Source organism: Rhynchophorus ferrugineus, unplaced genomic scaffold (assembly GCF_030347505.1).
Source record: "Rhynchophorus ferrugineus isolate W39M unplaced genomic scaffold, kcgeb_rfMv2 rfM10, whole genome shotgun sequence".
NCBI lineage: Eukaryota > Metazoa > Arthropoda > Insecta > Coleoptera > Curculionidae > Rhynchophorus > Rhynchophorus ferrugineus.
Window position 1 is genome coordinate 529,972 of NW_027472589.1, and position 17,639 is coordinate 547,610.

The window sequence follows — 17,639 nt, forward strand, 5'->3', positions numbered from 1 at the left end:
GTTTTTTCGATCAAAACAAATATCATTACAGTTAGATGCTTAAAAACACAGCAAATATTCACGAGGTGTTCTTCAAAATCGAACAAATTATTCTCTAAACAACACAAGAAACAAAAACAAATAACAATCGCATGGATCAAAGTCTGGACTATATGGTGGATGAAGTGAATGTTCTTATCCTATGCCTTTCGTTCTTTGATGATCCTTTTGGCTTGGCGTATGACAGTTATGGACGATGTCCAAACATTTTTATACACACAGGCTCGCTATTAATGTACTACATTCTCTACCACCAGGTTCAGAATCCAGATTATTCTCTCTTTCTGCATGTATAAATTCCTTCAAAGTTTTTCTGTCTCTGATATCAAATACAACATATACGTTTCAAAAACTAATTTACATAAATGAAGCAAAGCTTTGATCCTAAATATGCTAAAAGTTAAATTAAGTTATTCATTCATAGAGTGTTAGGGTATTTTCAATGTTGGTTAAAAGTCCGGATACTGTTGAACTGCCATGGGATTCAAGTTGGATTTCATGTGGAATAGAGTCTTTTGCAATGCTAGGTTATGATATACTGGTCATTATTTGTGCCCAAAAGTGTATTGCGAGGTACTTCATTGTTTTTAGATATTAAATAATAAAATTTCTGGCATGTGAGAACATTTAACTCAGTTATGTCTCCTTTCTGTGTTCTTTTCCAGTGATTCAACGTTCAGGTCTTTTCTTTTCATTACTTCTCATTCTGCCCATCATTGTTACACAACTCTTTCAATTCTAGCATACATTTCTACTTTCTGGATTCCATTGCTTTTGATTTCTATACCCAGATTCGTTCGTCACTTTCATTGCTGTATTCACCCCTTTTATTTTTACAACCACACTTTGGATATGTATTAATTCTGACTCTCCCATCACTAGGACTTTCGTTTTTCGTTTATTCATTATCATTCCAAATTCTCCTACTTTCATACTCCATCTCTTTTTTTGTAGCTATTTAAATTTCTATTATAAATAGAGTTGGGCTTAAACTTTGCATGTTGTCTGCAGTTTTGAATTACTCTTACAATTTTATTATATACACATCTTTATTATTTAATCTTCTTTCTGAATTAGCCTTTTCTGAATCAACAAAAGCTAGATATATGTTTTTTATTGGGGTTTTTTGGTAATGGAAAAAAAGGAGAAAGACGATACACCAGGTGGTTCATAACCTGTAGTGTAAACACTGCTGTCACAAATTTCATATCTGAGAGAAAAGTTCAGTTTAAGGGGTGTTAACAAGTGCTCCATTCCATTAATTCTAAATCTTGATAGTCTGCATTCTCTGATGAGTGTGACAAATGCATAGAACTTTTTTTAAGTTTCTATGGATTTTTTATGTATTAACGGCTGTGATCTGTGACCTTGCAATTATCTTAGATCGACCTGCCCATCATCTTAGAACCTTTCTAGTTGCTCCGGACGCTATTTGTTATCCATATCAAACTCACCGTTTCTAAAGCCGCGAGTAAGCGCCCAATATACCTCGAAGACTCTCAACAGGAAATGTAAACCCCGTAAAATTAATTCCCAATCCTTGTACAAGAAACGAACACGACTTTAACTGGAATTTTATTGAATTTATCTGTACGAGCACTCGTTATGCAAATGTAGCATGATCGAACGGTTCGATTCGTTCTTCTGCAGCCGCGGTAATTGACGTGGACGTTTTCAAGAAAGCGTCCCGGCTCGAACACGCGAACGGCGCTCCGTGAAAGCGCGCGCCTTAATTTATCCGACACAATTTCGTGAAAAACACACGTCGACTCTTAATTGTCACTATTGCACCGTCCTAATTGGATCTACCAGTGTCAAAATGCGCGGCGTCATTAAGGTCATTAGTATTTACGAGATTATCGGTCGGGCCCCATTAGAAACCTTTTAATTGGTCTTGTATCGGTGGGTATAAATGTTGCAATACGTGTTGACGATAAGAGCAATCGTCTTCAACCTAAATACCAAGTTATCATAGTATGAATGGCGTTATCTCTCAAGAATATTGAAGTGAATTAATTATCCAATTCAAATATATAATGTGGTTGTAATTATTATAACAAAAGCACTTCAACTTATTATATAGCACTAGTTTTCATTGGTAACCAGCTGACTAGACAGATGTTGTCCTGTGAATAGTCAATTCGATTTGGAATAAATACATTTTTACTAAAAAATATTTCAAAGTGTTTATTGTAATAGTTTTTGATGTACTACATTATTGGTTTTGTTTTCTGTCGCGCAAATATATAATGTTAATGTTTTCTATCTTTGAACGAAGAAATACACAATGAAACAATGCAGAAATTCTCATTAATTTTAGTTAAGAACGTGAGCTTCTTGCTTGCAAAGAAAGGAGTGATACGATTAGACCAATGCACAATGCATTTGAAAACTGTGTGTCACTGGAAAAAAGGTTTTAATATCCATAATGTGTGCTGCAGCAAAGCAATTTGATGACAAGTTGATGAATGCACATGACATACAAAAAGCCTTTGGATGCATAAACAAACGTAGACGAGGACATAGACGTTTTAATGTTGCAAGTCTAGTAGTAATAGATGTTTAGCCTAAATTAATGGTTGTGTCATTATCATTCATCTTAAATTAATTCATATCATTCTTCAATAAAATTTTCAAATTCATATTTTTAAATTCAAAAATAATAGCCTTCAAACATGATTAATATTTAATTATAATAGTAGGTAATACTCACTAGTAAACACGCAACATACAATAATGAACGTTGAAAAAAATTATGAAACAGACAACCTCAACGATCTGCTTCTCTTGGCTGCTGCACCGTAAATCATAAAGTAAATATAGAAGTTTAACTTAAATATACAAAATCGAGGAAATGTTTTGCGAGGTCCATTCAATGGCGGCTCTGAGACCACTTTTTTGATTGGCTCTAATAATAATAACTTGCCTCAATACATCTTTGTGTTGAACAAGTAGGTAAAATGTTAACAGAGGCAGACTTTCAGCTGTGCTGCTTTGCTTTCAGTATGAGGGAACAATAAGATAGAAACTTGAATACATCTTATTTGAATTGATAGCACTAAAAATATATAAAAAAGGTAAAGAGCTATAGACAATTTTGATTATATTTGCCATGAGATATGTTATGTTTTCAATTAGTTTGCAGGAAATTTTTATATCCACATTTAATTTCATTACAGGTGCTTGCAATGGTAATTTAAACTAACCAATGAAATTCAGCGAAATGGCGTTCTCAGCGCCTTTCTGCTGAGACCACGCAAAACAATTCTGAAATTATTTGTGTTAAGTTAACACTATATATATTACTCTATGACGCCGACCACATGGCAAAAAATTAATCGGCCACGAGTATACCCGAAGGGCAATTACAATTATAAACGAACGCACGTGGTGTGCAGACTAACGGTTGCTGTAATCCAGGGACTTCACTTTAAAACTTAAATGCCCTGCATTACGGACGCACAACGTTCATTGGTCCAGTAACGATTTTCTGAAAACTGTAACCGATTGCCACATTATAACTGAAGGCAGCCCGATGAGGTTTAAGTCCAACATTTCTACGTTACGCATTTCGATTCCAAAGATTCCGTTCAACTTCATTACAGCAATGCGAGTTCTACGACCTAAGTTGGTACGTCTAGTTGGTGACATTTTGAAGAACCAAATTCAAATGAAAATTCTACCAGGTATTAGAGAAACTTGGGGTTGGGGTTTGGCCTATGTTTTTTTTTTAATAGATAAGAAACCTGAGTGTTTTTGCAGCGCCGTTCGACAAGTCGCCTCTTATTTCCGTAAAATAAAAGTTTTTTAAAATATATGAATAGGTTTTGCTTTCTAAGCCCTTTGATATTCGATAATTTATATTGTTTAACACGCTTTTAACAGTATAGACCTATAAAACTCGATTTTTTCTGTCGGTTTATCGGTCAAACCTATGCTATTGAAGATATTAAGTTTAAATATAAAGAGAACACCAACGCACAGAGTTAACGTGACATTTAGATGTGTTATATAGTTTGAAATAGTTAATCAAAGGCTTCAAGATGAGATATTAGAACCTCTAAAGGAAAAACATGATCGTGGATTGCCTTTGTTCCAAAAAATTGCAAGAAAACGACGCAGGAATATATAACTTACATGGACAATACTCAATATGTTTCGTTGGAAAACATAGCACATTGTATTAAGTGAAGTAATGTACGTTATGAGATCGAGCTCATCCTGTATACATACCGCGACGAAGATGTAAGGTCTCTTCGATGTCATTGCCGTGGAAATTGAATACCCGATAGACACGCATCACCTTTCAATCTCTCATAATAAAATGCAAATAAAACAGTTCCAATTTTTCGTCTCCTAATGGCGTTTCCCATCGAAGTCGTAATCAAAACAAAAACTCGAAGCAGTACAATCACTTCCTACAACTAGATATCGCGTAAAATATCGGAGGCGTAGCTTTCTAGTAATTATCCCAACTAATCAACACGAAAAAGTATGCAGTATGTATAATAATTACGTACATGTTTCATATATAAATTCCAAAGTTGTATAATGGCCAATATTTGTCAGTTATTAATATATCACTGGTGAACTGATATGTTACAGACCTATTTAACTGCTATCTATAATAGCTAAGTTATTGTAAGGTAATAACTATGTTAGTGTCCAGCATTTTTATTCCACATTCTATAAAAGTGTTTAAAATAACATTAGATGGGGTAGTAACACTGTTGGCAAAAAATATGGAGTATCCACACTGCAAGAATATGTAGAATTAAGTGTTTGAAAACAAAAATATTACAAAGAAACTGCAAAATACTTGGAGACCCAGGAAACAGATAAATTCAAAAAGGATGCAAATACGGCTATAACGGAGAATTCCGTTCAAGAGTGGGTTTTAAAATAACGAGAAAAGCATGTCTGAATTAACGGCGAAAAAAAGTACTAAATCTTTAAATGAAAAACTGAACTAGACTGAGGATTTCGACGCTAATGATGGCTTGTTACTGCTGGGGTATTTAACCCTCGATCTCGGTTCACTAAATATTTAACTATACAAAAATTAACATGTACATCAAGTCTGAAGAACCAATTTACTTTTAACGTGGTAGTTAGCTTTACCAAATAATAAACTATTTAATGTTCTAAATGGTTTATGGACTTTATTCGTTATGATTTAATTCTACATATTATGCTAGCTAACTTATATTCTTATTTCGTACACACTATTTGTTCCCATTGAAGTTAGAAATATAGTGATTCATGCGCAATCTAAATAAGTTTTTTACCAAGTTTTACATTGAACTGAAAGAAAACATACTCATACCATACCCAGATATGTCAATTCTTCGTAAAATACGGGATAATTCTAAAGGCCAATTAAGGCAGATTAAAATTGCCGATTTCTTTAACTAAAAAATAATTATCGCTGTTGAACCATTTGTTTATTTTGTTATAAATATATGTATATATATTAATCGTTTATAATTTAAATCACTTAAATCACGTTCCTGAATGTAAATATTTGTGCTACAATGTGAACTACGCGCAGTTTGAATTAGTTCACATTAACGAGATGTATTTACAATACCTATGAATAATGTCATTCTTTAATAATACTATATAGCAGATAAGGAAGCAGATAAATATTGCGCGCTACGGAAAGTAATTCGGGAAATTTAGAAGAGCAATTATTAGAGCATCGCCTGTTAAAAATGAAGCTTTAAAATTGCAACACACCTAATACTAAGCACTAATTTTAAAGGTTTATTAAAAATAATCAAAAGGTTTTTAAAATATTCATTAGCTACATAGATTATAGATATATCATTATATCGATATTTTAACGACATGATTTTACGATAGTATATGATATTTGATCATTATTTTTTATCGGCATCGCTACTAATAATATCTAATGTAAGATGTAAGTAATAAACAATATTTTTGTTGATCTAACATCAGCATAGTGCTGTGTATGTGAAGGAAGCACTGAAAATATAGTTTTTTGTTTTGCATTTACATTTCTTCTGTCATTTTCATTTCTTTCGCATGTCAAATTGATATTTAATATTGCATCTTGATGATGATGATGGAGAAATGTTGGTATCAGCCATACTACACCTGCAAAAGTAAAACAAAACCGAATCGTTCGCTTCCTCGGACAAAGAAATGGCGTGGAATCATTACCGGAAACACTTTCCTATTATTATTTTCATTATTAAGCTGCGCTCGATGCACGAACGGTACAGTTTCGTTTCCAGTGCATTCGCAAAGTGGGAAATGGTTCGCATCTATGTAAACGAACCAGTTTAGAATAACGAAATCGGCGGCAAATAGCTTGGGAACGTGTCGTAACAGAGAGCGCGCCGTGTTTTTGTTGTTGTTTTGAAACGATCAACCACATAATTCAAATATTTTATCTCTATCGAGCAAGAAATCGAAGTAGCCGTGTTTATTTTACCATTAACAAACGAATGACACACTATCCGACCACCATGACGAATTTTATCAATTTTACCAAACAGAGGTGGGTTCAAAAATCGCATAAATACAATCACGTAGTGGTACAATGGTGTGTAATAATGTTTCTTTTTATATAATTATCCTAATGATGATAGCACACCATCTTCGTCATCGTCCTTGATGGTTACGAGTCGCATTGTTCGACCAGTGTTTGTTTCTTGGTAGTTTTTTTTTCTGTTTTCAACGATTTGCATTAATGTATATTCAATTGTTGCCTTGAATGGGACTCGAATGTTTTCCACATAATTGTGGGATTCGATTTTGTAAATTAAACGAAGTTATTTCACCTATGCGTTGATGAGGTGTTTTATCACTGTTACATAATTGTTTAAATTAATTATATATGGTGAAATAGAAATTATATTTACCAGAAATAAAACAATTTAACTCAATCTTAAAGGAACAAAAATAGGGATCAAATTAAATGATATAACAGCTACTTACTCAATAAATGGCTAAATAAACAAAGCAAATGCTAAACGTGCGAGGTCTTGATGTAGAAGTGGTCGGGTAGCAGTTCTGAAAACGAAATGAAAACGTATCTGAGCGACCAATTTTCAGTCATAAGGATAAAATTAAAAATACATATGAAATATAAAAGGAATTCGTAATATTACTGTCAATTAATAGTACGGATAGCTAACAATACAGATAATTAATTGTACCTACAAGTAATACTGACTGATAAACTAAAAACTTGATAGCAACAATGATAGTCAATAACAATGGCCTAATAATAATGATAATGAATAACAATCTTAATCTCTAAAGTGGTCAATAACAATGACGGACAATTATAACAGATAACGCATAATAGTGATAGTTGATGGCAATGATAAACATGCTAGAATGAAGCCAACTTCTACCCCTAACACTAATAATAATGGACGTACAACGAGATCAAGGTAGTAAAGCTTTTGCTGTTGTGCGCTCCCTTCTCTTAACTCCGACTATGATGAACGTTCAATGCATACAAGGGAAAGAGCCAAAAGTCAGCAGGAACAACATTCGGTGGCATTTATATATGTTTTAAGTCAATAATAAGTCATAACTATGCATCAGTTATTTTGCCACTTTGGAATCATAGTTATACCCTTATAGTTATTTAGGGTAAATTTTATATGGCTCGGTGAATGGAGGTAGAACGAAATGAAACAGTGGTGTTTACATTATGTGACTGTTATTTATTGAAGTAATATAAAAATATAAAAATGCAAATGATAAAACGGATGGCAGCGGTGTTACCTGGAGACGAGGCTTGGGCAGTCGATGGTGGCACGTCCAAACCAAACGAGGGTTGAGCACTGAATGAATCGCAATGCCCTTCAATCACATCCCAGATAAACGTCTCGGGGTTGCCGCCAGCTATTCGTTATCGGGTTCTAGTTGGCGCTGCTGGCACCCCGCCCGTGTTCGACATCTGGGATAATATTTCTGGGTATTTTGTAGACCGTTATTCCACTATGTAAAATTCGACATGCCTCAAGCTCGCTACAATACTCCCCTGCCAGAATTTTACATACAATTATTTTGAACAAATAAAAATACAAAAACGTATGAAAAAAAATCAAATACAAAATGCTGATATACCAAAAAAAATGTGTTGCATGAAAAGGGCTTTGAAACATATGATACATCGAAACGGTTGTGGTTGGTACGGTTGCGATCTGGTACGGCTGTTGATATCTTCCGGTCCTACAGATACCGTTGCTTCATCGTCGCTATGGCATTTGAATGTGGTCCATCGACGACGTTGAAAACAAGCTATTTTTCGGACAGGACTCCCGTAATCGACGCTGTGGGAGGATCGATTGTTCGACGACGAGACGTTGGCAATTCTGGTACCTCGGCAAAGACATGATGAGTCCACGGTGACAGCAATCGGTACCTATCTTCTGGAGCTGCTCTGTGGCTACGTTACATTAGAAAAAAACAAATAACAACGTAATCCGACCGAAGCTGCCCAAAGTCTTTCAAATCAAAATGTTTGCCATTATGACGGAGACGGCGAGCGAAGGAAGACATTATGATTTAAACATAGCGCCGAAAGAATTGTTTAGCCGAGACGCTGATGATTAAACAGTGATGTAAAAATCTTTAAGAGTTCAAAAGAATGTGAAAGAAATAAAATTTGGACAAAAAAAAATGAATTGGAAATAATGAAATGAAATTTAAATCATTGTTCCAGCACTAAAATAAAATTTAGTGAGGAACAAATGTTTGAATGAATGTAATGTTGAAGGAATCACGGTAAAATCGAAAACGAATCGAACCGTTGAACGGTGATACAAAGCGACACTGAGGGTTCTTATATATCAAAAACTCCAGAGGAGTACCTCACATCACATATTACAATATAATCCCATAAAATAAAACATTCTTCCAGAGTGGTATGATGCCGAAGAAATAGGAGAAAGTACGCGCTGCTAATAATAAATAAAACCCCAATTTTCCCCCTGATATATAGCTTTTGCTTTTAGTAATTACATGAAATGTATTCAAAAAACAATATAGTAACGATTTCAAAACCCCATCATTTTTAAAACAATCACATATTTTGATCAGAAGATCCATAGGAATATTAAATTGACTCGGTTAAATTATTCTGAAGAAATCTGAATGCAATTTTACTGAACAAGGTGTCTAAGTTCGATAAAACCGTTCTGTTAAAATATCTCTATAGTTTTCATAGAAAGTTTTCATTCAATTCAATTCAAAACAGGAAAAAAGTTCGTGAATCATTGTATCGATGTTTCCCCGTCATATCAAAATGAAAAAGGAGATAAGATAAAGCATTCACAGGACATAGAGCAAAACAATTTCCCGGGCAAAGGGAGTTATCATTTTATATGCCTCGTGTTAACGTGTCAGTTTTTCGTATCCCTTTTCATGGTGCTTGGAAGAATCTGTCAGGTAAGTGATGAGAGTACCATTGCATTAAGGTTAGGCCTAGCATCAAGAAATTGTCGCAAACTAGTCAGATATCGCGTTAGGCTTGATATATGGATAATGGACATTTATAATTAAATTACGTGTCCTATAAACGACTAAGAATCGACTAGAATTACGATTGGCGATGATAATATCGAGTTTGATACGAAAGTATATCGGTTAGGTATATATAAAGTTATTTATGACGATGTAGTCGATGAGATCGGCTTAAATCCGAATTCTATGAATTAATATGGCTAATAAGTACGATCCACAACAATGGAATAACAACCTTGTGAGAAATTTAATATCAACGAGATATCAATTGTTTCTATTATTGTAGATTACTCAAAAGAATTTTTATTTTAAATCCAATTAATAGTCGATATGTAAGATTGGGGAAAAGTTACAGTGTCGCGATACAACATTTATAGTATCATAAGTTTTTTATAACTATATTTAAAAAAAAACAAGGAAGTCTCGCTATGAGTGTTCACAACTTATTCCTTAGCTACATGTTAACGTCAAAACAGGAAGTGGCATCAAATCCACCGCAAACCAAAAGCTTTTAACCACTCAGGAATCATGCAAAACCTTTTTTCTTTATTGTTTTTAAGATAAATTCATGATATCATCGTTGCCTAAAAAGTTACAGCGAGTATTATATGTACTCAGGGTCATTTAATTTGCAGCTAGAGATAAAAATAGCCTGTCATTTTATAAATAAGTCATAGCGGGCCATGGATCATACTACGCAGGATTGATGAATTAATTGTTTAATGTTTGTTATCGGTAAGAACGGAATCTTTTAATTGCACCTCATAAAATATCGAATTTATTGTGGTTGTTCTCTTGATATCTCTATTTCTTTAGATATTTCTACGATATATTGTTGATTCTTTGTTATAACAAGCAGTTTAGAGGACATAAAGTCTAATAACTTTAAAAAATAATAATGTTAACCTTTTTTTGTCATAACATTGACAACATAATATATTTTAAGTATATGGTGATGCGTGTAAAGTATTTCCTTAGATATACTCAAAAAAATTGTTGATTTTTAACTATTAGACTATACTAAATTAACATATATTCTATAAAAATAGCAGCTTTTGAAATATAATATGATTAATGTAATATTGTCATTAAATTTTATCATTTTTAAGTATAGATAACAATATTTTTTTCTATATTAATAATGTTTTACACATACAAGTAAAAAGCTATTATTTAAATATAATCATTTAAATATATAGTATTTCTCGTAACAATAGTGATAAGATATGAAAATTCTGACTTATCTGAGGCATTACTTAGCTAATTTCCGAAAAAAACGATAGTTCTAGCCCTTCTTCAGGCTCATACATATTAACCTGATATAAATCAAGATAAACTGATAAAAATAACATGACATATATAAAACTTTAGTCTTAATAGCACGACAATTTTGTTTTACTAGATCAAGTAATTTTAAATATTTGGATATATATGAAAATTAGCTATTTTTAGGCTTGATTTAAATCAATATATGTTATACTAGCAAAAGTAGCAGTATATACAGTACGCGATGATCAAAAATTATATTTTCGCAAAGTTACGTAGTTTCTAAAATATAAATATTCCTTGGTTGACAAAATTTTTAACAAGAATTTTACAAATATACCTAAAATTATTATTTAAATATTGCAATTTTAGTGTTTACCTCGTGCTAATAGTAACAGAATATGATTTAGTCAACTCATTCTGAGATATCATTTAGTTAATTTAGAAAAACACCTATTTTTTAGATATTAAGGCATAATAAAAAAACTTTTATCAACTTGAAAACATCCTAGAAACTTTAGCTAATTCCAAGACAGAAATTAAGAAATACATGTTTTCGATTTAATATTTTTTCTATCAAACCATTTTACGCCAAACCAGTAGACATAAACGACGGTATGCAGGTAGGAATCATTGATGTTTGACAGTATTTCTTCATCCAAAAGCAGACCTTGTGGTCTCCCCTAAGCGGAATTACGAAAAAACATTTCGCCTATGTCGCAAATCGACTGCAAAAAGTTGTGATTCAGCATCGATTGAACCAATCGACAATTTTCCCTTTTATTTTGACATAAAATGACGACAGCATACATTACACCAAGACCTCGACGAACGAGTCATCATGGCTTGCTTCGAAAACGTACAAGTATATCAGCCAGATTACGGAGGTTGTTTTCTGAGGGAAAACCATTGATTTTAACGATGAATGGGACAATAGCATGCACTATGTTTGTAAGAAACAAGGTTTTGTGTATGTATATCGGTCAGGTAGCCTGGGAAATTTCGTAGATATATCGTACATTGTTTTCAACCAATAAGGACTGCAAGGGACAGTTCCAAAGGCCACGGTGGCTTAATTATAAGGTCGTCCATCAATTGGTAATGAACGGTGGTGACGCCAGTGTAATATGCAACCGAACTTATTTAAATTACATGGTGATAAAGTACCGGGACTGTTCAATATCTGTGTTGTACAAATGTAGTTCATGTTCAGTAAGAAATGAGTCTAAATTGTCACTTTACCAAGAGATATCACTATAGATAAGATCTAGCACTATGGTCCAGAATTAACCATTATGGTAGAAATAGACCAAAAATGTTTCAACATTAATTTTTTTTTGAACACAAAAGTTGCTTGATCGTAAATTATCTCCAAATTGGTAAAATAATAAACTTGTTTATTTAATAAGGACAAATTGCTTTTGCAATTGCAGTGTTTACAGAATAAGAAAATAATGCATGATCAAGATCATGCACCATCATGAATGCATTGATGCAACGACCACCCTAACCGCCAGATGGCTCTCCTCCAGTCAACTATATGTATTACAATATTTATAGTTCAGAGTTCACCATGTAACACAATAATTGAATGAAGGGACTCTGAAAATGAGAAAAATCTGTTATTTACATCATCATATTTATCAAAACCCTTATCATTGAGTCAACTCTGTCTGTAACCTGGAGGACAGCTCTATATTTCTTCTCGACTATAAGCATTCAATTTCCTGCACATACTCATTATCACTTCCTGTCTTATTTTTCGAACTATACAGCACAGTCGACCAAAGTATGTCTATTCCAGTTTTCAAATCCATAATACCATTTAGCCATTTCAGTGAATTCTAGTTCAATATCTTTGTAATGAACAAAGATATTTGTTTAATTATATTTCCAGACGTATCTTTACTACCAATTAGCAAATGTTCTTAATAGCTCTTGGACTAATACTGTATTCTATGTTGAAGTTACCGCTAACTGTCGACAATTTTAACTGCAGAAGTATACAACTTATAAATATCTTAGTCTATTGAATTCCCTTTTCTCATCCCTATTAACCCAGTTGTATAGATTTATAACAATTATTGAAAAAAAAAGAAATTAACTAGAACATGGATTCTGATGATGTCCACCATATTTTCCAAACCTTTCTCCATGTTATTTTTGTGTCGCGTATTGCCGAAAAAGTGGTTCAAATCAGAAGTACTCTTCTTCAAGAAGCAGTCAATGTCATTGCTTTTAGGACATTGACGACATTGTGCCCGTTTCTATCGAATAGACCTCGTACTAAATCGCAGTCGCAGGTAAATTAAGCATGACGGGCACGTTCATTTGTTCAAAATCGTTTTAGACTTTTACTCAAATAGGCAAAACGTGATCGCACAGTTATATTACAGTAAATCGAAATGCGCGAATATATACATAACGGCCGATTTTTTGTCGTATCGGCCATCGGCTAGGGAAAAATGTGTAACTCGTACAAGGTCCTCCCGTAAATTGAAGCAAAAAAACAAACGCGTTCCCATTTTGTGCGACAACGGCCTTTCCGCGCCCCCTCCGTTATATCGACGTGATCATTTTAATATCAGAAAAAGTCACCCGGTGATTATGCAACCCGCCAGACGCCTTTCACCTTGCATTAGTTGCACTGATTCGTCGAGAAACACGGTTGTATTAGTTAAAATGATCAACTAACATTAATTATTCGTAGTATTTCAGCTAGTTTTTTCTCTAAATGATACTAGGAAAATAATATATGATATATATAAATATAAATAATATCGAAATTTAGTTTGAAATATGGGACAATATATGATACAAAAATTTCAAGTTACACATGTCATCCTATATGCTGACAGTTGATACTGTCAGATATTATTCATTATGTATTATCATTATCAATATAATATTATTCATTATCAAAGTTTAACTCAAAGTTTATAAATCAAAGTTTAATATCAAACTATTGGGAGTAAAACTCCCAATATTTTGTCAGTAACTATCATAAATCATATCGAAATTTAGTTTGAAATAAGGGAAAATATATGATAGTGCTGTATCATTTTAAATTACACATATCCTATATTATGAAAGTTATTTTCATGTACAATATCAAGATTTAACTAACAGTATTGTGTCAGTAACTATCATAATATCAAAATTTAGTGTTGTATAACATTTTAAATTGTCATTCTGTATTCTGACAGTTATTATCATGAACACTATTTCAAGTTCAACTTCAACCGTATTCAGTGAAATATAGTATATCAATTTTAACACCATTACAAATAATATAAGTTATGGCTAACTACGTTATACTGAGGAATAAATGATTGCGTATCATTGTATATCACTTTAAACCATCTCACGCAATTTAATCATGGAAAATAACATATAACTGGTGATATTATACGAGAGATCATCATGTTGTATATAATTTTAAACTGTACCTTAGATATCTGGAGATGTACGATATATGATAGGGTTGTATATCATTTTATACTGCATGTATCGTGCTCTATTCTGATTGATGATACGACCATAAAGAATTAGAAAGTTTAGCATGGGATATTGAACGTAGTCAATTTTCCCTCAATCTCAATTCGAATGGCCACTTTTGATTTAAGATAATATAGATTATATTCTATGTTAATACAGGTATTATGATGGCATTGTATACTATTTTGAACTACTACAGTTTGACATTCACAATATTGAATTTAGTATGTTATTTCTAGCAGTGTATATCATAACGATGTTAAATTGTATATTTTCATGTATTATAAATAACCTGAACACGGATGTAAATTTAATTCATGTAACTTCTGATTAATAGTGATTTTTATCGACTATTTCTTTATTTTCAGATAGCCAAAAAATGGAACATCACAGAGCCTATGTACAAGCCGAAGTTGCTCAATTATTCACCCTCTTTGAGGGCGATCAAAAACTACAACGACTTACCCATCGACACACCCTCAGAAGGCGTAGACAATCTCGCCTTCGAGCCTGATTTTCAATACGAATATTATATACAACCAGCTTTCAAGTAAGTTACTACGAGACAAGACATGTGGTGTATTGACAGAGGGCGTTTCAGTGTCAGTAAAGACAGCAACTCCAAGACCTCAAACTACGATTACCAAACCATGAGCACAGCGTCGCTGAAGACGACGTCTGCTGGGTCCGAACTGACTTCCAACATCGACGCCACCGAGATGGGCTCGTCTGTCAAACTGGTGACGGAAAAAGTAGAAAGGGTAAGAAACACCGGCTAGAAACTCATCGCCGGGTAAACTATCAAGTTAATTAACAAGACCTAACCGAGTATATTACGTAAAAAACGAAAATTTACATTAAATAATTGGAGAATGAAAAGAATCCACCGTTTTATGCCACCGATACTAACGAGCAGCCTTGCTGCTGACTCGTTGTTGGTCGACCAAGCGCGAACGAAATTATCATTTCATTACGTCGTTCCAACTTTTGTTGCTCGTCGATTGTTTTTTCCTGGCTCCCTGTTTGTCGCGTTTGAAATGCGACTTAAAAACCATCAACCATTAAAAACCGAAAAGACCACAGCATCAGGAGGTAAATAATAAAAAAAGGAAACGATTAATTAACGAAATCAATTAACATTTAGTACAGAGTCCGTTCTGTAATTCAGTAAATAACAGTGGAGTGTTTCAAAGGTTCTTTGATGTTAGAATGTATTTTTGTTGTATATCATTTTAAAATACTTGATTGTCTAGACTGAGCAAAAAGGAAATTTTTGTTCATGTCATGTACAAGTTTGATTATTTATCATCTGCAGCATTTTAAAATCGATTATTTCTATATTAAAAATATTTACTACTATTGTATATCATTTTAAACTTTATATTTTGACTGAAAAATATTGGAAATGGATCCATAGATATTCTAAAACACTTTAAGCATTGTTATTACCAATACCGTAAAGGTGCTTATTTTCATATTTAATATAAGATTTTAATGTGTTGTACATCATTTCGATCTGTAGTTATCTTCAGGGAATTTTGAGAATCAGTATTATTTATAACATATATATTATTTTATTGAATGATTTTCGAGATTTAATCTGCACTCTATATGTATATGTTGTATATCAGGATGGTGTTGATTATTTTTTATGTATATGTTATTTTATATAATGTATAGAAAAAATTTTCAACTATAATGATATTTTCATTTACATATCGTATATTAATTAATTTTGTCTTAAACACTATACTTATACACTATTCATATAAATTTTGTATATGTTGTATATGTACGTGTTATATTGACACATGCCTCTCTTCTTTTTCGTATTTTTTGTTCTAGAATTATTATGGTTTTCAATGATTTTATTTTCACATTGTATAGTATCGCAAATTCTGCAATATAAATTTCTCAGACACACGTTGTATATCAAAAATAATATTAATGTTGCTTTTTATTGTACCTAGATTTATTTTTCTAAAAATATTATGATATTAATTAATTATTAACGTGTTTTATGGAATTTAATTCTGCAGCGCAGTATAGATTTAATATGTACATGTTGTAGGTCAGGATTTCAAAGGGTTTCGTTCTTCAAACGGTCCAATAACACTATGTAATATACTTTGCTTTAAGTATATTAAGTTGCTTCTTGATGGTCCTTCCTTTTTCAAGGTAGTTAATGAAAAATATTCCATGCGCATCTTAAAATACAGACGCCACAAACTTGCCAGCCGACTTTTGCGTTTTTCCACGCTTTGGAGCGGGTTGATGTAATGCGGGCGAAATGATGGAGCTATGTTTCATTCATTGTCACATATCGACGCAAAACTCAGATTTATTACACTTGATCATCTTGAAATACTGCTCAGCATCATCAACTCGTCATTGTTTTTGGTCTAAAGTGAGCTCGCGAGGCACCCACTTTGCACAAAGCTTTCTCATACCCAAATATACGTGAATGATATGATATACACGTTTAGTTGATATCTTTAGCGTCTGCTATTTCATTCAATTTCAATTTATAGTCATTCAAAATAATTTTGTGGATTTTTTAAATGTTTTCATCGGGAACAACCTCTTTTGGGCGTCCACGGCGTTCACCGTCTTCGGTGCTCATTTTCCACGTCAAAAATTAGCATACCAATCCTTGATGGTTGATTTTCCTGAGCAGTGTCCGGAACTCAGCATCAAGCCAAGTTTTTACTTTAACTGTATTTTTTTCCCTTCAAAAAGCAATATTTTATCATGACGCGAAATTTTTTTTATTCACTTTTTTCACAATAACCAAAGTTGCTTCACTCAAAATGCTATGATTCACAAACTAATGATCTGACAACTGTCAAATTTATACACGCATCTTTTGAGGGCTAGTGCTAACTAAAAATCATATGGATTTAATTCTAGTAGTGCCATCTATGTGTCAGAAGACTTTTCAATTGACCTGTTACGCCCAATACTTTTTTTTTATAAATGTTATGATGATACATAACCGTGTTACATATTATTATAAAGTGTAAAATCAGTTATATACATTATCTCGTTAAAGTTAACGATCATTTTATGAGCTATAGCTACTACAAAATTATAGTTATGTAAAAATAGTAGTCCTATTACGTTTATGACGCCGTATGTCGTTTATTACGATATAAACACAATTATTACAACCCATATTGCATCAACAAAAATTATGTTAATTATATAAGTGCAAATTTCAAAATTGTGTCGCCAACTTTTACACCGGCTCGCATCGATATCTTTTCTCGCTTCCTCGTTAACAGCAGTTACTCCCGATAGTTTTTGCGGTGACATAACGATGA

The 17,639-nt window shown here is 32.9% G+C and overlaps 1 protein-coding gene and 1 long non-coding RNA gene across 5 annotated transcripts in view; one reads left to right on the forward strand and one right to left on the reverse strand.

The window, feature by feature from the left end:
• Nucleotides 1-17,639, reverse strand: part of LOC143204315 (uncharacterized) — a 45,054-nt gene that overhangs the window by 7,418 nt on the left and 19,997 nt on the right. For both annotated transcript variants that reach the window (XR_013007559.1, XR_013007558.1), the window contains exon 2: nt 7,009-7,083. This is a non-coding gene — a long non-coding RNA (uncharacterized LOC143204315). The remainder of the gene's footprint in view (nt 1-7,008; nt 7,084-17,639) is intronic.
• Nucleotides 1-17,639, forward strand: part of Blot (bloated tubules) — a 35,275-nt gene that overhangs the window by 469 nt on the left and 17,167 nt on the right. For 2 of the 3 annotated variants that reach the window (XM_076416843.1, XM_076416845.1), the window contains exons 2-3: nt 14,685-14,866; nt 14,918-15,077. In XM_076416843.1, the coding sequence (XP_076272958.1) occupies nt 14,685-14,866; nt 14,918-15,077 (342 nt within the window). Of the gene's footprint in view, nt 1-9,364; nt 9,478-14,684; nt 14,867-14,917; nt 15,078-17,639 lie in introns of those variants that run through there. The other variant, XM_076416846.1, reaches the window with a different exon arrangement.